Here is a 22276-nt window from a genome sequence, read left to right on the forward strand (position 1 = left end):
GTAAAACAAGACCATTGATACCCCGTGATCCTTGTTTTTGTAGCTGGCTGTGTTTCTCAGTTCTTGTTTTGGGAATTCCTCCTTGCAATAGGAATTTAGTTCTGAGAGATACTTTTTTTGTATGCGCTGCTCTTTGGATCTCAAGCCATAGATTTTCAATGCTGTTTAGGTCAGGGGACTCTAAGGGCCATGGTAAGGCATTTAGCTTGTGCCTCTTGAGAATCAGAATCAGAATCATTATACAACACATTTTGCTTGGTGTGAGCAACACAAATATGACATGTAAGCCCTCCCCCTTTCATTTATCTTTATCAGACTTACATGTTCTTTTGTAAACTTTATATTATGAAAGTTGTGGTGAATATGCAGGTACGGTTTTCTTCTGAAGGCTCTTCCACAAAGCTGAAAAATGTATTTATTCACGTTTTATGATTGTTCATATTCATGTAGCTGTTAAATAGAACTGCTGGGTTTAAATGCATGAAGATATGTAGTTATTTAATTATTATAAATTAGCTTTTCATCACTGTTTAGATTAATAAACAATGCAAATCAGGTGCTTAAACTTCATGATGATTTAAGGGCAGGCAATAATTAATGTGCACAATAACCATTGTTCCTTGTTAAATATGTTGAGAGTGAGGAGAAAAAAAGGAAGGTCTGATTCTTAATCTGAACCGTACCACATAGTCTGTCAAAGTAGTGAAGGAAGGGGAGGGGATAAGATGTGTTATGACACCGGCTCTGGTAAACAGACACGACAGGAAATAATAGTATCCACTAGGGGCGTTAATACAAACATTTATCAGTACCAAAATATCTGTCAGGAATTCAGCTAGCTAGCTAGTTCATTATTTCAGAAACTAACTAATACAAAATGACCAGTCTTTGGATGGGAAATGTAAGTTTCTTTCAAACCATTTCCCGCGGTATACTGCTATATTATGTAGCTATGTATATACGAAGTTCAAGTTATTTGGCGCTACATTACGTTTTAAAAGTGGAGTGCAAACTTCGACAAAGAAGCCAACCAAGGCTTTCTAATAACATTCATTGTGCAGAGCGTGTTACTTTTATTTAATCCGATAATTTGAAATTGTACATGCATCTAAATGATGTTTATTGTGAACAGTTGTTATGCTGTTTTGTTAGCTGGAGTCTTACATGGATGAGGATTTCATTTGCCGCGCGTTTGCTGTGATGGGAGAAGCAGTAATGAGAGTGAGAATAATTCGCAATAAAATTACCGGGTAAGACGTCAATTGCCTCCCAGCCTCTTAGAGAAACTCCGATGCATAATGGCGTCTGTGGACGACCATCTACATGAACTGAAAAGAGAGCTAGCTAAACACAAATAAAGGCATAATTATATTAACCCCTCTCAACTCGACAGCGATAGTAATGATAATGATATTAATGCTATTAATAATAACTACATATACGTATAAAAGGACGAGGTTACTATGCAAGTTGGTTGTGCAGGGATCCTGCTGGGTACTGTTTTGTGGAATTTGCTGATGAGGCCACAGCTGAAAGATGTCTCCGCAGAGTGAATGGAAAACCCTTACCTGGGGCTGCTATGGTAAAATCAGACATCTTATAACCACAGTTGGCCAGAATACTTAGAAACAGTTAGTGATGGCTGAGTATGCATTCTGTTACTCATACATTAGTACACATCTTGATTAGGCACATAAGAGAAACATTGCTGTGTCCTTTGTACTTTCTGGTTGATATCAGTGTAAATTATCCCTTAACATAAAAAAACTACAGTTAAGCTTGGGCAATATGGTTTAAATATTTTTTTTATCTACAGTATTCTACTGTGACGATTTCCATAAAATGCTCAGAAAAGTGTATTGCAATGTAATTTATCACAGTAACAGTAATCATAATGCCTAGCACCACTTATTTTAATGAAGTTCTGATTAAATTTCTTTATTTATTATTATATTATTGTGAAAGTCCCCTGCAGCTCCCACAATCCTATGAGCAGGTCTGCTAATCAAAAATGAGTCACTTTTTGGTAAATTCACCAGGGTACATGTTTAAAAAGATGTATTTTGGCACTGTAGAACAACAAACTTTATTACAGTCGAAATAATCACTATCCTGAACAAGTTTAATATTTTTTAAAACCTTGAAAAGTAGATGTCAACATGTTACCTGCTCTCTCTACCTTTCATTCTGGCCTCTCTCCAGTTAAACGGCTTATAAGCAAGTAGGTTAAAGTGTTAACTATGTTCTGAATTCTGTTTTCAAAATGTGACATATACTTAGTATATTTGGAATATGTATTTCCAAAAACGTTTTATGTTTTATTACATACAAACCTTGCAAATAATGTGCATCTTACAATATGTAAGATATCTTGAACAGCTTTATTTGTACTCTTTATAGCCAAAAAGGTTCAAGTTGAATCGGGCCACATATGGAAGACAGGACGAAAACAGGTGAGAGGTGTTGAGAGGTTTGTAACTTTTGTGTCAAAAGGATGTGTTGTTTATATTCACATGTGGCTTTGCAGAACACACATAGGACAGTTTGTGTAATTGAACAGAAGATTTACCTTAAATATGGTCAGTGCATCTTCTTATTGGCAGTACTGATTTCATTTTCTTGTCTCCTGCAGTCCCACCTTCTCTCTTTTCGTGTCAGATCTCACGCCGGATGTGGATGATGGAATGCTGTATGAGTTCTTTTGCAATCACTTTCCTTCCTGCTGTGTGGGGAAAATAGTGCTGGACAGTAAAGGCTACTCAAAGTGAGGCAAATGGCTTAAACGCTAATTTCCTTTCTTTTTGGATCTTTTTGGATTATTGATCTATTTATTTAATATTGTTATAGAAGCATATACCTACTTATAGCAATTTTTGAATGAAGTCTGTACCTATAGTATTTTGAGCTTTAATGTTTTAAGCTTGGCTTGACCCATCATTCAGAATGCATAAGAAATTAGCTTGCAGACCAATTTGAGGTTTTTGTCTGAAGTCACAGGATCAATATTATACATACAAGTTAGTCATACACTTGTTACACCAACACTTGTTAGTCATAAATATGTTTCTGGCAGAAAACTGGTTGGATATTTGATGACTCTTCTTGGCAGAACTGAAAGAGTTCTGCCTAATAAAGAGAAATATGTTGCCTTCCTGCTTAACATTTGATTATGTTTTTGGGGTTTAAAGGCCTCACATTTAGTACTCCAAACATTTGTCTCATCTGCAAATAAAACCTGGACTGTTGGCACAAGGCAGGTTGAGTGTTTGGATTCAAGCTGTTGGTGCCACATTTAGCCCCTGTGATCTGTGTGCCTGTTTTGACACACATGTCCAGTTTTGCAAAGCCTTTGCCATAAATTGCACTATTGTGAGAGAGTAACTAACTGTAGAGACTGTTTTGGTGAAAATCCCAAGAGATCAACAAACCTAAACACCAATCATGCTACACTGAATCCACATTTTCCCTCTATCCTGATGGTTAATGTAAACCTTACCTGAACATTCTGGCTCATATCTGCATTACTTTATGCACTACAATGCTGCCAGTAGATAAAATAATTGCATGAATGAGTAGGTGTAGAGGTCTTCCTAAAGTTGCTGAGTGAGTGTGTTCTGCCCTACATTTGTTCTGCCCTAAAAAATAAGTTTAAAAGTTTAAAGAAATTATGAAAGCCCAATATTACCATGGCATTTATGTCTGTTATGAGTGCTTTTTGCCTTTTTTTTCTTTAACATAGCTCTGAATAAGAATCATGTCTTATTATTAGTTGTTATTATTATTATTATTATTATTATTTCTTCACATTTAGAATAGCAGATGTGGTTATTTATGTATTAACTTTGGGAGTACTGGAAATGTTCTAGTGTGTTTCATGTGTTCATTTGGTTCACACAGGACCCATTATTTTATGGGTCTATGCTACGCAAGATTTGTTTTAACTTGGTTAGTAACTTTATTAACATCTTGTAATGAGAGGTATTAATGTCTTAAGACAGCTAGGGTAACATTCTTAAGCAAAAAGTTTTTTTTTGTTTGTTTTTGTTTTTTTACAGTGAATGCTAAAATTTTAATGATGTTGTAATGTAATATTTACTGTTGTGACTGGTTTCAGATGTTGTGGCTTTGTGAGCTTTACCAGTCAGAGAGAGCAGACGCGGGCCTTGGCAGAGTTTCAGGGTGCTGTTGGACTCGGGAAGAAGCCCTTGCGTCTCAACTTGGCCACTAGCAAACCGTATGTTAGTCTTGTTGTTTAATGGATAATTGAAGACTGTTTGCAGGACTTGTGCTTTACTTTACATTCTTTATAACGGTTTCAGTTCTGAAACTCTTCTCATAGACTTCAGATAGTAAAAAACATTGACAGATACATGAGACATATACTGTTGAAGTGTGGAATGATTTCCGTTGCCATTTAGCGAATCTTAATGCCAGAGCACACAAGAAACATTTGGGTTGTGTGCCATACGTGTGTGTGAATGCTGGAAGAATCACGAATGTCTATGCTTTATTAAGGTTATGTGCTCTGGCGTTTCAAGATACTGTTAATGCACTAATACGAGTTGTGAGCTGGTGCTAATAACCAATGTTTTCAATGTGCACAATTGGCAGTGTTGTTTCAAAAAGGTTTATTGAATGTAGAAATGTGGAATTTACCTGGATTATCATGACAAAGTAATATACCATTTTTTGATGGGGTTGTAATTGCAGTAAAATGAATAACAAGCTGATTTTAAGCACCGTATTGGTAGACAAGAAAACCTCTGTGTTCTTTCTAGGAATAATAAACAGCAGACAAAGGATCAGACCAGAGCCTTGAATGTGCGAAACCAGCATTTCTATATTTGCCAGTTCTATGTCAATCAGTATTCCAACTACTACGCTGGTTATTATCAGAGTGCAGCAGACTATGATCCTTACGCAAACGTCTCTCAGGACTCAGTACAGGTACACTACTCTACTTGAGCCATTTCAATTAAATGCTATTTCTTTTTTTCATGTAGTACTCTCCAGACACTAATTGACTTGTTATATTGCTGTTGTCACTTTCTTAATTGTTTAATGTATTTAATTAGTTCTGAATGGAAACTTATTAGCCAGTGTGACTAATATATAAACTCATAAAACAGAGCTATGAGGAGATGGAGGACAGTGAATTGGAGTGTAAGTTCTGTTTTTCTCTTTTTTAAATTTTTTTTTATATGAATATGAAATTTGGCAAACTTTAATGGGCCACAGAACTGCAGTGAGGTTTCGGGTTTACCAGCAATACCAGTCGGGCCTGGTCTCAAGTTGTTGGTACTGGTCATGCTTGTGCCCCAATTTCATGATCTTGCAGACCTCTGCTCAATGGGTGGCAGAGCCAGAAGATTAAATGTGTGCTGTTTTACATGGACTACTTTATATGCATGCAATAGGAATGTCTTCTTTTATCACAAAACATTTGCTGTGCTGTTCCAGACCCAGACCTTCAGCTGAATGTTGTGGAGTCCAACAGAACATTCATAGAAAACAGTGAAGAACTGTATGATGCTCTCATTAGCTGTTTCTGCCAACCTCCAGAGGCATGGGATGGAATCACCTGCAGCGTGATGTGCTGTCTACCAGAACCAGCCTTTGAATATGAGAAGTGGCAGTGAACACAAAAAAAACAAAAACAAAAAAAAAACAATTTAGTCATTTGACACAGAACAGGATGTTTTGTTTGATTAAGGGCAGCTGAGTATTTTTGACCCTGCAGTGGTTTAGCCATGTTCTAGTACAGAACATTGTGTATGTCTTTTTTTTTTATTTTTTTTTATTTTGATCATTGCCCTTGACTTTATGAAGAGGAATTAATCCAGCCTGCTATGACGATTTAAAAAGTAAAACATGTAAATGATGTAATGCATAATGGGAATATATTTTGTGTTTATTATATTTCATTATTAATAGGGAGTTTTGTGTATTTTCCGTATCTGTGTGTGGCTTTTTCACAAAACTACACGTTGTAGGTGAATTGGCGAAGCTAAATTGCGCCAATCTTTCATGTGTGAATGGTTAGGTGTGGTACACTGCGACGGACTGCTGCACTGTTCAGGGGATATTTCTGCCCTGTGCACAGTGACGTTGGATATTATCTACATCTCCACGTCTCTAAACGAGCACCCGAATAATGTAAATTTATTAGTTAGTCGTTTAGGCTGTAGAATCTTCCGAGGAGTGGTTTCCTGTCTGGGTCCCTTGTTTTGTCTGATTTGTAGCTCAAGCGCACACTAACCGTATCAGCAGATATGGCATGCACGTAAGATGCGCATGGTTACAAGATTGGTCAAGTTTCATTACACTATTCAGACGAAGCCCGTGACGTAGATCTGCTCGGAAGGCAGGTGACTGGTGAAGAGCATTCGCCGTTTTGACGAAAAAACCCGAACAGAGAGGTCTCGCAACAAGTAAGATTTTTTTTTTTCAGAAAGTAACGTGACTAACATGTATGTTTAGTTCAAAACGGAGTTGCTTACCCGTATCTCAGGATTGGTTCTGTACATGTAGTTGTACTTCATAAATATGGTGCTCCGTTAACAATGTTAGCTAGTACTAGCTAGCTAGCAAGTACATTAATGTTGGCTATGTTCACTCACATTTTAGCATATCTAGTGCTAGCTATCCACTTAAGCAAATGGTCAAGACAACCGGAAAACCTTAAGCTAATGGCTTTAATTCGTATGGACTATTTAAGGTTACGTAAGACATGTGCCAGATTCCTCAATAGCTAGCTAGCACTATCACTTGTTTTGGCAGTTTAGTAGCTAGCTAGCTATCTAGCATTTCATGGTTTGCTTAATTTCGTTGAGTAGTTAGCCGAGTTAAGCCGCTAGCTAGCTAAGATTCATTGTGGCAAACTACAGTGGCTAGCTAGTATTTATTCTTAGTTATGAGATTTTACGGACACAGTATAGACGAAAAAAAAATTGACACTTATTGTACGGCTCTGATTATCGATTAGATCGCTAGGTAGCTAACTTCATATAGATGAATCTCACGTCAGCTTGCATTTTTATCTTATATCTACAGCCATAACATAAGCACCACCTGCCTAATACGGAGTATGCATGAACTGCACGAGACCTCTGAGGGCATCCCTGTGGAATGTTGTACCAAGACGTTAACAACAAATCCTTTAGGTCTTATAAGATGTGAGGGGTGGCGTCCAAGGGGTGGCCCATGATCCTGTCACCGGTTCACCGGTTGTCCTTTCTTTTGGTAGTTACTGACGATCACAATTTGGCAATTTGGCTCCTTACGCATGCCTATTATCCGAACACGCAGTTGAATATAAATATGTCTGTCCTCAGTTATTCAGAATCTTTGTAGTGAACCAGAACCCCGTAAAGAAAATACTAGTGCATTAACGACAGAGAAGAATGTAATATTAATGTAATGTAATTAATGTGAGAAGAATGTATATATAATTTGTGTCATTGTATCATTTGTGTATTTCATGTATTTCTGAGAAGGTAACCTTATCTAGTTGTTACTGTTCAAACATTTACATTGGCATTTCTCCTAAAATGCTTACTATACTGAAATAGCCTGATTTACTGAAAAATACTAGAAGTGTTTGCGCCATGATCAGGCACCTGAAAACAGTCTGTTAAGCTATTTACAGTGTTTGTCATAACAAATTTCTGTCTCTTTATCATTTCAGATATCGACACGCTTCCTGCTTTAGGCCTCTCTGCCTTTCTCTTCAGAAGTCTACTCAGAAAAACCAAAAGTCATGCCATACGGAAAGGCGAACTACCACTCCCCACTGCAGGACTTTAACAGTGTCATTCAGACATGTAGCTCCAACATCCAGCAGATCACACAGAACAGTGAGTGTTTCAGCTTAAATTTGGTCATGAACTGGGTTTAATCAGGATTTACCTTGTGTGACAAACACCAACCTGTCTACGTCATCTAGCTTTAGAGCACACTATGGACAGGGATTAGTGCTGATTGGGGCAGGAATGCACAGGTATTTAACACGATTTTCTCAGTGTTTCTCTGTTTTCCACCAATGAAGTGGTATTTGGGTATTGTCCACCTTAGCTAGACTATATGTCCCAGTGTTTGTGGACGCCCCTTCTAACTAATGTATTCTGCTACTTGGGTTGCATCCATTGATTACACAGATGAAAATGTCTTTTTAAAACCCACTTGTACTGAGTTCACAAAGACTGACATTTACCAATGTTTTCTTATTTGGAATTTGTTCAATGTATGAGAACTATGGGGTCCATTACTATTAGAGCATTGTTCTTAAAAACACATCATGAATCTGACAAACTGATTTTAAAGAGACTTCTCAAGAACAGATTTGAAAAAAATCTTAGGAAGATATTAGTGAATGAGACCCTGGACCCTGACAGCTCCGGACCACCCTACATTATCAGTTTCTCTGGTTTTACTACAAACCGGATTCCAAAAAAGTTGGGACACTAAACAAATTGTGAATAAAAACTGAATGCAATGATGTGGAGATGGCAAATGTCAATATTTTATTCGTAATAGAACATAGATGACAGATCAAAAGTTTAATCTGAGTAAATGTAACATTTTAAAGGAGAAATATGTTGATTAACAATTTCATGGCGTCAACAAATCCCAAAAAAGTTGGGACAAGTAGCAATAAGTGGCTGGAAAAAGGAAATTGAGCATATAACAAACAGCTGGAAGACCAATTAACACTAATTGACAACATGATTGGGTATAAAAAGAGCTTCTCAGAGTGTCTGTGTCTCTCTGAAGCCAAGATGGTAAGAGGATCACCAATTCCACCATTGTTGTGCGGAAAGATAGTGCAGCAATACCAGAATGGTGTTACCCAGCGTAAAATAGCAAAGACTTTTAAGTTATCATCAACCGTGCTTAACATCATCAAAGTTCCAGATTCAAAGAATCTGGAACAATCGCTGTGCGTAAGGGTCAAGACTGTAAAACTCTACTGGATGCTTGTGATCTACGGGCCCTTAAACGTCACTGCACCTCAAACAGGAATGCCACTGTCAAGGAAATAACAGAATGGGCTCAGGAATACTTCCAGAAATCATTGTCAGTGAACACAATCCACCGTGCCATCTGCCGTTGCCAGCTGAAACTCTACAGTGCAAAGAGGAAGCCATTTCTAAGCAAGCTCCACAAGCTCAGACGTTTGCAATGGTTAAAATGGAGTGTGGCAAAATGGAAGACTGTTCTGTGGTCAGATGAGTCACGATTTGAAGTTCTTTATGGAACACTGGGACGCCATGTCATCCGGACCAGAGAGGACAAGGATAACCCAAGTTGTTATCAACGCTCCGTTCAGAAGCCTGCACCACTGATGGTATGGGGTTGCATGAGTGCTTGTGGCATGGGCAGCTTGCATGTCTGGAAAGGCACCATTAATGCAGAGAACTATGTTCAGGTTCTAGAACAACATATGCTCCCATCTAGACGTCATCTCTTTCAGGGAAGACCCTGCATTTTTCAACAAGATAATGCCAGACCACATTCTGCAGCAATCACAACATTATGGCTATGGACATTATGGACTCGGGTACTGAAATGGCCAGCCTGCAGTCCAGATCTTTCACCTATAGAGAACGTTTGGCGCATTATAAAGAGGAAGGTGCGACAAAGAAGGCCCAAGATGATTGAACAGTTAGAGGCCTGTATTAGACATAAATGGGAGAGCATTCCTATTTCTAAACTTAAGAAACTGGTCTCCTCTGTACCCAGACGTCTGTTGAGTGTTGTAAGAAGAAGGGGGGATGCCACACAGTGGTAAAAATGGCCTTGTCCCAACTTTTTGGATTTGTTGACGCCATGAAATTTTGAATCAACATATTTCTCCTTTAAAATGTTACATTTACTCAGATTAAACTTTTGATCTGTCAACTATGTTCTATTACGAATAAAATATTGACATTTGCCATCTCCACATCTTTGCATTCAGTTTTTATTCACAATTTGTTTAGTGTCCCAACTCTTTTGGAATCCGGTTTGTATTTGTAGGCAGTGTGTTTAGGGAAATAGAGTTGTATTTTATAAACCATGGACATGACTTTATGCCATTCATACTATGCAAATTCAGGTAACAGGTAAGCTTTGTTTGGTGAAATGCCTGGAATAAAATGGCTGCCATACACATGGAGATGCAAATTTAAGAAAAAAAAGAAAAATAATAAGGTCTCTTAATTTTTCCAGCCAATCCAAAGTGCCAATGACCCCTGACTTGAGTGATCACCTCCCTTTTTTTGTTTTGGGGCATAGACAGAGCAGGAGGGTAGAATTTAAAGTTTATACATTTATAGTTGTCTTTGTTGCTCTCATTTTTAAACTATTAATGTTCTCATTCTCATTGTGTGTCTCTGTTCTAGCGGCACGGATTAAAAGTATGGTGAACCAGCTGGGGACAAAACAGGACACCAGTGAACTGCAGGATAAACTGTAAGTGTCTCAACCCCTCTTTGTATCTCCCTGAAATACACTTCACTTGTTTTCACTTTAATAAAATGCATACTTCTGTCTGTTTTCCTTCATGTCAAATTCAGTGTTATCATTGTTGTTTTTCAGTCAACAGATGCAGCACTACACTAATCAACTGGCTAAAGAAACCAACAAACATCTAAAAGATCTTGTTTTTTTTCCTGTGGCTCATTCACCCTCTGAACAGGTGTGTTTGTATACCATTTTCATGTATGCCATGTAATTTTTTCCCCAATTTGGTACAGTGAATGAAATGTCTGTCACCATACCCACATTCCATCTAGAGCTTTTTGTGAATTTGAAGATGTGCATGTGTTGCGTGTGATGGATCAAAACATGACATTTAGGACCTGGATTGGGAACCCATGATCAATATAAATGATAAAAATGCATTGGGAGAACAAAAAATCAAACAACAAAAATAGGTTTTAGGAGTTTTAATTATGCACTACAGGCTGTCATATTAATTGTGGAATCAAATAAAGTGAGGCCTGCAGTTTTTTAGAGGCTTGTCTAGATTCTTTTGTGACCTCTTGGGTACATTGTTGATGCAGTCCTGGTGAAATTGTGGTAGGTCTGCCACTTCTAGGAAGGTTTAGTGGAGACCCTGGTTTACTGGAGTTTGTGACATGCCCAGAACATATGAGACAAATCAGTGGGTATGCCACCACACCACCTCTGAAGAATTTATCTGGCATTTTTTTGTAGACTGCCAGGTCAAGTGTGTTGTAGGCAGCGGCCTGGCAGGGTTTCTGAATGAGAAATGTTCTGACATTGATTTTTTTTTAACAGTGTCATTGGTGCATTTATTGATATAGCTTGTGATTGAGTCAGCGTATTTGTTGTCAGTGCATGCCTTTCTAGCTGTTTATAAGGCTGCCAGATCTTCATAGCGCCATGACTTCTTCTTCACAGAGACAGCAGAAGATCCAGAAAGACCGCCTCATGAATGATTTCTCTGCTGCTCTGAACAACTTCCAGGCAGTGCAGCGTTGTGCAGCTGAGAAAGGGAAGGAGTCTGTGGCGAGAGCGAGAGCCAGCTCTCGTGTCTCTGTAAGGAGCTGTCACTATTTATATGCATTCTCTGCATTTTTTTTTTATCATGGAGGAGTGTAAACAATATACTGAACTAGTTTGTTAACAAATGGCAACAATATAGATGTATATGTGTGTAATGATGTATATCATTTTTTTCCCCCCTCTTTTAGATTGAAGATGGAGCTCATGATGAACAACTTGTTTCGTTTGATAAGTAAGGAAACCATGAGGTTTCCTTAAGAAGGGCTTGTATGTAAACTTTTAGACTGTACTTTAGTAGTAAAGAATGTCTGTCTGTGTGTGTCTCTGTCTGCAGTAATGGTGATTTTGGTCAGACCATGGCACAGAGAGATGAAGCAGCTATAACCGAGGAGGATTTGGAGCTTATTAAAGAGAGAGAGACCAACATTCGTCAGCTTGAGGTCAGACTCATAATTCACATCCTCTACACAAATAACTGTCCCACATTATCAAAGGGCTTGGTGATGTGGCAAAGATGTTAAATCATGACATTAATACTGCATTTTGTCTGTATGACACAATATTGTAAAGCAATGTCAAACATTAAAAATTGCTGTCAATTATCTGATATATTCTGATGAAAAGCAATTCACTTATCACAATAATTATAAAATATCATTCTAATATACAATTACACATACAAATACACCAGACTATTTGATCTTGTCCTCAGGCCTGTGCTTTATACTAAGTCTAGGTCTTTCCTGATGAAATTCACTAGTTTGTGTTTTTTGTTCATATACAGTTGCAATTAAAAGTAAATTAACAACAAAAAATTAAATGTCCATTTAAAATTAATTGCAAAATGTACATATGTTTGCAATAAACCAGTCAAACAAGACCTATAGCTCAATATCTGCTATAACTGCACAACTAATACAACAAGCTTTCTCTAAATTCAACACAAATTATTTAATACTTAGTAGAGCACCCTCTGACCTGTTGCAAATGTGATGCATAGTCCATCTTAAGAATCTTTGCCCATTCTTCATGGGCAATGGCCTCTAGTTAACTTATATTCATATGTTTTTTGTTTGTTGCAGATTTTCAGTGCCAGAGGAAGCAATATCAGTCCATCACTGAGCCATCAATGCCCCATGGTGTTCTTTTCTGCATATGCTTCACTCTTCCAGACATACCACAAAACTGGCCCGAAAAGTACCAGTTTTGTTTCATTTAGCCTTTTTAGGCCTGTGGAAGAGGAAGAGTGAAGCATGCACTTAAAAGAACACCCTGCATGCAGTGAAGCAATATGGTGGCTCGTGATGCTCTGGGGCTGTTTTGCTTCCTCTGACACTGGAAACCTGCTGCATGTGCAAGGCAAGATCATTTATTGAATATATCAGGAAGAATCCTAGGAGAAAATGTCATGCCTTCATCATTATCTTCATGAAAGAGTCTGAAGTAGACATCTGACTTGAATCCCATAGAAAATCTTAGTAGGTAGGATTATTGCTTATGAGGACTGGGCTAAGATTCCTCAGGAACGCTGCCAGAAGATGGTGTCTCGCTATGCATCACGCATGCAGCAGGTCATACCAGCAAAAGGGTGTTTGTTCTACTAAGTACTAAAGATGCTTTTAATGAAGGGAGACTGCAGTTGTCATTAAAATTGCCATTTTGTGTTGCGTTTAAAGAAAGAACTGATTATTAGTTGTTTTGAGCTATTTATATTGTTCTTATATTTTTGACTGGTTTGACTGGTTTATTGCAAACAGCTGTAAGTTAATACATTTTGCAATACACCTTTGCAATGGGGGCTAAATAATTTTGATTGCAACTGCAGAGCTTGTATTTAAATGTAATTGTTATGTGTTTTTCAATTTGTTCTAATTATAGTCAGACATCATGAATGTAAATCAGATATTTAAGGACCTTGCAGTGATGATCCATGACCAAGGAGAGATGATTGGTAAGTCCAGACGCTGTGGTTTAATTGATAGGTTGGTCAATGATAGTATGCGTTAGCAAGCTATTTAGGGGATTTTGGCACCGAGAGGGTAAACTGAGAAGATGAAGTTCTCTCAGTGATCTTTACATCACTCACTCTCCTTCAAGTCCAAAGCCTTGTCTGTCCTCTGTCAAAACAAAAATCTAGATGACCCCCAAGATGTAATATTCTGTGGACTTGAGTCAAAGCACAAGTGGAACTTTTTTTTTTTTTTAAAGACCTTTGTAACAAAAAAGAAAACCCAAACATAGTTTGGGTAAATATTTATTTTCATCAGATTTAGCTGGTGGTCCACTGGCATTTTGCCCAGTGTAGCCCCCTGGTTGGATAAAATGCCGCTTTTTATTACCCATTTTCCAAATGTTTTAACTAAATCATTATTTTAAACTGATCAACGATATTTTTAATCTCCCCCAATGTATCCGAATTAAAACAATGCTGGGAAGAAGAGTGAGCCAAAATCTTTCCACAGCGATGTAAAGATTTATTGCAAGTTACATTACTTCCAGGCAGTTGCTGTTGTTGTTGCTATGGTATTCCATGTAGTTACTATGATATCCCAGGTGATTGCTATGGTATCCCTGCTGCTAGGTGGTTGCTATGCAAGCCTATGTGATTGCTATATTTTCCTAGGTGTCGATCTCAAATTGTGGGATGATATATGCAGAGAAAAATAAGTAGAAGAATTGGATAATAATGAACATTTTAAATTTAAATTAATTTTTTATTTTTTATTTTAAATGTCTTATTTACAACAGTTGTTGTTTTACAAATAAATTTGATTGGATTATTCCAGATAGCATCGAGGCAAATGTGGAGAGTGCAGAGGTGCATGTAGAGAGAGGAAATGAGCAGCTCCAGAGGGCAGCACATTATCAGGTAAGAGTCAGGACTAGATCCATATTAGATTAGTCTTTTCGATATTAAGGGTGTACTCACACTAGGCAATTTATACTGTGCCCAACATGGTTTCCCCATTCTAAGTCTAGTGTATTTGACTAGTATGATTGCTTTGTATGGTGCAGAACAAAACAGAAAAAGGTGACACAGATTTGTACACGCAGTTCTTTCTTGTCCCGTATGCATGTATTATCAATACTAATATTATTTTTGTCCATCATAAATCTTCATCCACAGCAAAAGTCACGTAAGAAGATGTGCATCTTGGCCTTTGTGCTTTCCTTAGCAATTGTTGTCCTAGGTATCATAATCTGGAAAACCACCAACTGAGGAAAGCGTTTTATACTCCTCTATATCACCATCCAACACGCACACACACTCTGTACCTTGTGACTCCCCTCCTGTAAGTGTGTATACACAGACACATTGTGGAAGAGCATTGATAACACTGATTTTGATTTTTTTCTCTTCTGTACAGATTTCTGACATTCCCATATAAACTCAAGTTAGCTTTTCACTCTTCATTTCCATATGAAAGATGGAGTGTTGGGGAATTTGCTTTCAGAAACAGTGAAATTATTTAATTAATTTTTCCAATGTTTTTGACTTTTCTTTTTATATATTTACTGTACTGGCACTAAAATTGCTGTCAGTAAAACCTTTTCAATAAAAAGCTGCAAAACATGCAGTTGCTTCTAATTGTAAAGCTCTTTTCAATTTGCTGTAAAATTTCAAAGCTAGCAAAAGTGGCACACACTTGCACAAAAAAAACTGATTCATTTATTTAGAAGAACAACGTCTGTGAAAAACCTTTTGGGCACCCTTGGTCAAATGACACCTTTTCTAAGTGAAAATGTGTGAGAATCCCCATGGTAGAAACCTGAATATAAATATGTTCTGCACATTTCATAGAGCACAATTCACACATGGTTAAAGTTTACATCATGTCTGACATGACATTTTTTTACTACTTTCTTCAAAGTCAAGTTTCAGTAGTATTTGGTACCATTGCCCTTAAACTAAATGACTGTCACAATAGTTGGCAGGAATTTTGGCCCATTCCTCCTGATGAACTGGTGTAACTGAGCCATATTTGTAGGCCACCTTGCTCGCACATGCATTTTTAGCTTTGCCCATACATTTTTAGTAGGATTGAGATCAGGGGTTCGTGATAGCCACTCCAAAACATTGACTGTATTATCCTTAAGCCACTTTGTAACCAGCTTGGCAGTATGCTTCGGGTCATAGTCCATTTGGAAGACGCATTTGCTTTTACTTCCTGGCTGATGTCTTGAGATGTTACTTCAATATTTCCACATAATGTTTTTTTCTCTATGATGCCATCTGTTTTGTAAAGTGCAACAGTTCCTCCTGCAGCAAAACAACCCCACAACATGTTGCTGCCACCCTCGTGTTACGACACTCAACAAGTCCTGTTTTTTCCACCGTCTGACACACAGGTTTCTACCTGCATCTCAGCATGTCTCGCTGATGTCTTTTCTTGGATGGCAGCTCACCACCTCAAACTTAACCCCAGCAAGACAGAGCTGCTGTACATCCTGGGAACTGCTGGACTTAAAAACGATCTTGCCATCTCCGTAGAGAACTCACTGGTCACTCTGTCTACAGAAGCTCGAAGCCTTGGTGTAGTCATGGATGATCGGTTATCGTTCTCAAGCCATGTTGCAAATGTAACTCTGTCATGCAGATTTTTCCTGTACAACGTCCATCAAGAATTCGACCCTTCCTTTCTAGAGAAGCCGCCCAGGTGCTCGTTCAGTCTCTCATCACTTTGAGACTTGACTACAGCAACTCTCTTCTGGCTGGTCTCACTCCACGCACCATCAGGCCCCTGCAACTTATCCAGAATGCAGTTGCACAGGTCGTCTTTAACATTTCTAAATTCAGCCAGGTCAGTCCACTGCTGTGTTCTCTTCACTGGCTTTCCATGGCTGTCCGCATCAGATTCAAAACCTTGACGCTGGCCTACAAAGCCAAGAACAGACCAGCCCCTCTGTACTTGATGGCAGTGGTCAAAAGCCAGTCTGCACCAAAAGCCCTTCATGCTTCAAGTACGGCTCTGCTTGACCCGCCATCCCTCAAATTCTACGAAAGACAAGCGTCTAGGCTTTTTTTCTGTCCTGGCTTCAAAGTGTCTCCTTCCTGAGCGGTATGATGGCTGGACATTCCCATCTTTGTACTTGCGTATAATTGTTTGTACAGATGAATGAGGCACCTTCAGGCATCTGGAAATTGCACCCAAGGATGAGCCACACTTGTCCACAAGTCCACAATTCTCTTCCTAATGTCTTGGCTGATTTCTTTTGACTTTCCCATTATATTACACAAAGAAGCAGTGTGTTTCAGGTGTGCCTTAAAATATACACTTTGAAGAAAGTAATAAAAATTGCCTTAAAAAATGTCCTCCCTCATTCTGGCATTTGAAAAATAAAAATAATTTTTGTAATCCTAATTTACCTAAAACGGGAAAGACTTATTCTAAATTCATGTCAGACAGTGAGATAAAAATGCATACGTGTCTGTTTATATAGTGTATGTAAACTGCTGGTTACAACTGTGTGTGTGTGTGTGTGTGTGTGTGTGTATGTATGTATGTATGTATATATATATATATATATATATATATATATATATACACACACACACACACACACACAGTGGGGGGAAAAGTATTTAGTCAGTCACCAATTGTGCAAGTTCTCCCACTTAAAAAAATGAGACAGGCATGTAATTGACATCATAGGTAGACCTCAACTATGAGAGACAAACTGAGAAAAAAATCTGAAAATCAAATTGTCAGATTTTTAACAAATTTATTTGCAAATAATGGTGGAAAATAAGTATTTGGTCACCTACAAACAAGCAGGATTTCTGGCTGTCACAGACCTGTAACTTCTTTAAGAGGCTTCTCTGTCCTCCACTCATTACCTCTATTAATGGCACCTGTTTGAACTCGTTAACAATATAAAAGACACCTGCCCACAACCTCAAATAGTCACACTCCAAACTCCACCATGGTGAAGACCAAACAGCTGTCGAAGGACACCAGAAACAAAATTGTAGACCTGCACCAGGCTGGGAAGACTGAATCTGCAATAGGCAAGCAGCTTGGTGTGAAGAAATCTACTGTGGGAGCAATAATCAGAAAATGGGAGACCTACAAGAACACTGCTAATCTCCCTTGATCAGGGGCTCCATGCAAGATCTCAGCCCGTGGGGTCAAAATGATCACAAGAACGGTGAGCAAAAATCCCAGAACCACATGGGGGGACCTAGTGAATGACCTGCAGAAATTTGGATTGCATTTGGATGTTCCGGAAGAGTATTGGGAGAATGTCTTATAGTCACATGAAACCAAAGTAGAACTGTTTGGTACAAACACAACTCATGTTTGGAGGAGAGTGAATGCTGAGTTGCATCCAAAGAACACCATACCAACTGTGAAACATGGGGGTGGCAACATCATGCTTTTGGGCTGTTTCTCTGCAAACGGACTAGGACGACTGGTCCGTGTACATGAAAGAATGAATGGGGCCATGTATTCTAAGATTTTGTGTGCAAATCTCCTTCCATCAGCAAGGGCATTGAAGATGAAACGTGGCTGGGTCTTTCAGCATGACAATGATCCCAAGCACACTGCCAGGGCAACAAAGGAGTGGCTTCGTAAGAAGCATTTCAAGGTCCTGGAGTGGCCTAGCCAGTCTCCAGATCTCAACCCCATAGAAAACCTTTGGAGGGAGTTGAAAGTCCGTGTTGCCCGCCGACAGCCCCAAAACATCACTGCTCTAGAGGAGATCTGCATGGAGGAATGGGCCAACATACCAGCAATGGTGTGTGCCAACTTTGTGAAGACTTACAGAAAACGTTTGACCTCTGTCATTGCCAACAAAGGATATATAACAAAGTATTGAGATTAACTTTTGTTATTGACCAAATACTTATTTTCCAACATTATTTGCAAATAAATTATTTACAAATCAGATTTCTTTAAAAATCAGATGTGATTTTCTAAAAAAAAATTTCTCATTTTGTCTCTCATAGTTGAGGTCTACCTATGATGTCAATTACAGGCCTCTCTCATCTTTTTAAGTGGGAGAACTTGCACAATTGGTGACTGACTAAATACTTTTTTCCCCACTGTGTGTGTGTGTGTCATTATATCATATTAGCATTTTTTGTTTGTTTTACTATTATACCTAATGAAAATCCAGTATCAATTTATTTCAATATTTAGGTTTTTTTTTTTAATTTGTATTACTATTCACACAGTATAAATAGTGTTTCTTTCTGTGTACTTTAGCACATGCAGCCTGTTCAGCAGTTGGTCATTGATACATTGACAGTATCAAAGCATGGTAAAGAAAGGTTGACTGGAAGAGGAAAATGTGTTAGGAAAAGGTGCACAAGAATACGGGATGACCACATCCTTAAGCGGACCATTGGGAAAATTTATTTAAGAACGTGATGTCCTGACACTAGCCTCAGTTCACTCCTTGTGAAGTTCTCAAGAGCCACCACATACAAATGGCATCAGGAAAGGAGCTGTTCCTTATATCAAGCCTCTCCTGAACCAGATACAATATCAAAAGTGTCCAATCTGGGCTGAGGAGAAAAAGAACTGGACTGGCTTTAGTGGTCCAAAAACATTTTTTCAGATAGAGGTAGATTTCGTATTTAATTTGAAAATCAAGATTTTAAAGTCTGGAGGAAGAGTGACACATAATTCAGTGTGAAGTTTGCACAGTCTGTGATGGTTTGATTTTAGAGTGCTTCATGCTTCCTTCTGCTGACAAGCTTTTGGGACATGCAGATTTCCTTTTCCAGCTGGATGTAGTACCTGCCAACAGTGCCTAAACTACTAAAATAATGGCTTGCTGCCCATTATATTACTTATATTACTTGATTGGTCAGCCAACTCTCCTGACTTGAACCAAATAAAGAATCTTTCGGGTATTGTCAAGAGGAAAATGAGAAATGCCCAAAACATTTCTGTATTGCCCATCGTTTTCTGGTTGAGATACTGAATTACTGATTTCCATAGGCTGTAAGCCATACTGATCAAAAGTAAAATAAAAAAAGGCTTAAAAATGTCACTTTAATTAAATTTTTTTTTTTAATGGATTGAATTGTGAACACACTTTCATGATATTCTAATTTTGAAATGCACCTGTGTTAAATGGGGAAAATGCACATACTTAAAGTTATTACTTGCACACACTTTTGTTTAGATACTTAACAGTAATTTTGCTTTAGAATGTGTTCACTGTAGAGGATGAAAACATATTATTTACTTGTAAATTGTAAAAGAAAAATTATTACATAAACACTTTTTTTTTTGGGCAAAGTTTTTGGGCAGAACTGGTCAAACTGGCCAAATTGCAGACTTTATATTAACAGTGTTGTACAGCAGCAGCGGCAGCAATAATGGTGTTCCAGTGCTAAAGGACTGAAGCAGGGTTTTTTTTTGTTTGTTTGTTTGTTTTTTACTGTTGTTTTTTAGTTGTTTTTTTCTATATAAATTATAAAAATGCATAATTCTGTATAAAGAAATGTTTCCTTTCTTTCAAAATAAGTGAAAGTGATTGTCCACCTGTGTTCCCTTTTTATACAATTCATTGTTATTATTTGTTAGAATGTGTAAGTAAAGAAACATCTTAAACAGGTCTGCTGTTCTGATTTTATTTAGGGGTTTCACCCGATGCTACATCTTGACAAGCCTCTTGGAACAGTTAACCAGAAAAGACTTTGTCAAAGTCTGTCTGGAAAAAAACTTTGTACAAAAAAAGTGTACAGAGAGATGGTGCTAAGATCACTACATGATGAAACCGGACACTTGGGTGTTGACAGACTTGTTGAAGAGGCTGATAGCAAAGGCATAGCAAATATATTAGTTGTAACTGACAATTTCACCAGATGTGTCCAAGCATGTGCCACATCAAAAATCAAAAAGGTACAACCCTTGCCAAAGTTTTATGTGAGAAGTTCTTTGTCCACTATTACTTGCCAGCAAGAATAGAATCTGACCAAGGAAGATACTTCAAGAGCAGACTGATAAAAATATTTAAACTCTTGTCAATCAGTCTCACAGGACCAAAGAGAGAGGTTTTGGAATTTCATCAGTCACCTTACCGCACTCAAGCGTCAAATCAGGCCTGCAAAGTATTATTGCAATGCCTGGTTGTATGCATGTGTGAGTGTGCGTGTGGGCCCATCGCTAAACAAGTACAGTTTTAAAGACTAATATTGGCAAGAGTGTTCTGAACCCTTTCAGGTAAAATTTGAAAGTACCATTTGTTTTATAGCTGGTGATACAATTAGAATAACTATAGTAAGTGAACAATAACAAAACAATTATGATATTCTACACAGTTGATTTTGGTAAATAAAACGTGTTGGTTCCATTCTTTTTTTCAGCTTCATAACTTATTTGACTTTCACTGGCACAACTCTTGTCCTTATGTTGAACAATCACATAGAGTCAAAAGATGTTTCAAAGCATAGATGCAAGCCTACGCATCCTATGCCTGCACTAATGAAGCAATAAAACACACTTGAGTAATCATAAACATCTGTGAAGCCAAATGTCACAAACATTATGGATCAGAATGGTAAAGAGAACTGTTTAAAAAAGTGTTGTAATTTGAGCTGCAAATACACTTCAATTAAAGTTGTGTATGTGTACTTTAATCACATATGATTGGTTTGATTTGAAGTTTTAAAAAGTGGTGCAGAGGCGGATTTTAAGGAAAATGTGTATTTGTCCTAAACATTATGAAGGACACTGTCAGTATGCTGCAGTGATTTCAAATCAACTGTACATCCATTAAAATTAATCCAGTGGAAAAGGAAAATTTTCCTATTTAATAATAGTAACTTTCAACAAAGAGCACTGTAATAAATAGTGTACATATTATGTACATTAAACTGACATGGATCACCCATAATTCTTTCAATTCATTGTTTGGTTTGAAGATTCACATGCAGCAACGTTTATTCTGTTCATAAACCAGGGTTGCCAGATTGGATGGTTTCCCTCAAAATTCAGGGGATTTTGCAACACTGACATCAGGGCCTTTTATCAGAACTTGAAAGATCACTGTGTGACATGCAAATACAAGTGAGCAAAAACTGTTTGTATAAATATCCATTTTACATGCTGTGAAAGCTTCTTAATGAAGACCCCTTAGACTTTTAAACCAATGGTTGGTTCAAAATACTGGGAGACTGCAAGACAACCTACTTTAGTCTTCTAAAACCTAAAGCTTGGGAGAAATCTAACATTTAAGTCTGACAGTCAAGCAGAAGACTACAACAACACAGACATTGTATGTTCTACATACAAAAGATATGTAACAAAAGGAAGATAAACTCTAATCTCCTACTTGCCTCTGATCAAGGCTATATTTCCTTGTTGGCTCTACTCGATCACACTATTTTCTTAGAAAGGTTAGAAAACATGGTTGGAATCACCATGGTTGGTTTAAATTATATTTGTCTGAATGTTGTCAGTTCATAAAGGTAAAAGATTTATCTTCAAATTTGACAAAAGTGAGATATGAATTTTTGCAAGGATAATAATTACTGATTCTGTAAAGCTGCTCAAATTAAGGCAAATCCACTGCACAAAAATCAACCCCTGGTTTTTCAGAACTGATGTGGTGAACCTAAAAAAAAAAATTTCAAATGATTATTTATTAGTGTCATGTTTTTGACTGGGACTCAAATCATCTGAACATCAGCTGTTTTTGATATTGCTTATATGAAATAAAAATATTTAACAAAAACACTTGCATAAGTATCCATCTTATTTGCTGTGGAAGCCTCCTAATTAAGACACAATAGACTTACGGTTGT

The 22276-nt window shown here is 37.7% G+C and overlaps 2 protein-coding genes across 3 annotated transcripts; both read left to right on the forward strand.

The window, feature by feature from the left end:
* The first annotated feature begins 164 nt into the window (after positions 1-164).
* Positions 165-6073, forward strand: trnau1apa (tRNA selenocysteine 1 associated protein 1a). The gene is made up of 9 exons (XM_072675449.1): positions 165-901; positions 1153-1250; positions 1483-1582; positions 2401-2453; positions 2633-2764; positions 4115-4234; positions 4779-4947; positions 5130-5163; positions 5461-6073. Exons 1-9 carry the CDS (start codon positions 878-880, stop codon positions 5637-5639), a joined length of 909 nt encoding a protein of 302 aa, XP_072531550.1. The 5' UTR covers positions 165-877; the 3' UTR covers positions 5640-6073.
* Positions 6074-6339: 266 nt separating this feature from the next.
* On the forward strand, positions 6340-20085 carry stx12 (syntaxin 12). Of its 2 annotated transcripts, none has more exons than XM_072675450.1 (10): positions 6340-6431; positions 7688-7856; positions 10383-10452; positions 10579-10678; positions 11407-11544; positions 11700-11743; positions 11846-11951; positions 13390-13462; positions 14298-14380; positions 14639-20085. In XM_072675450.1, exons 2-10 carry the CDS (start codon positions 7760-7762, stop codon positions 14729-14731), a joined length of 804 nt encoding a protein of 267 aa, XP_072531551.1. In that variant the 5' UTR covers positions 6340-6431; positions 7688-7759; the 3' UTR covers positions 14732-20085. The 2 variants fall into 2 exon arrangements, with proteins under 2 accessions (XP_072531551.1, XP_072531552.1); XM_072675451.1 differs by lacking the exon at positions 6340-6431 and adding an exon at positions 6964-7242.
* The last annotated feature ends 2191 nt before the right edge of the window (positions 20086-22276 follow it).

The sequence above is a fragment of the Salminus brasiliensis genome, chromosome 3 (genome assembly GCF_030463535.1).
Source record: "Salminus brasiliensis chromosome 3, fSalBra1.hap2, whole genome shotgun sequence".
In the NCBI taxonomy this organism is placed as follows: domain Eukaryota; kingdom Metazoa; phylum Chordata; class Actinopteri; order Characiformes; family Bryconidae; genus Salminus; species Salminus brasiliensis.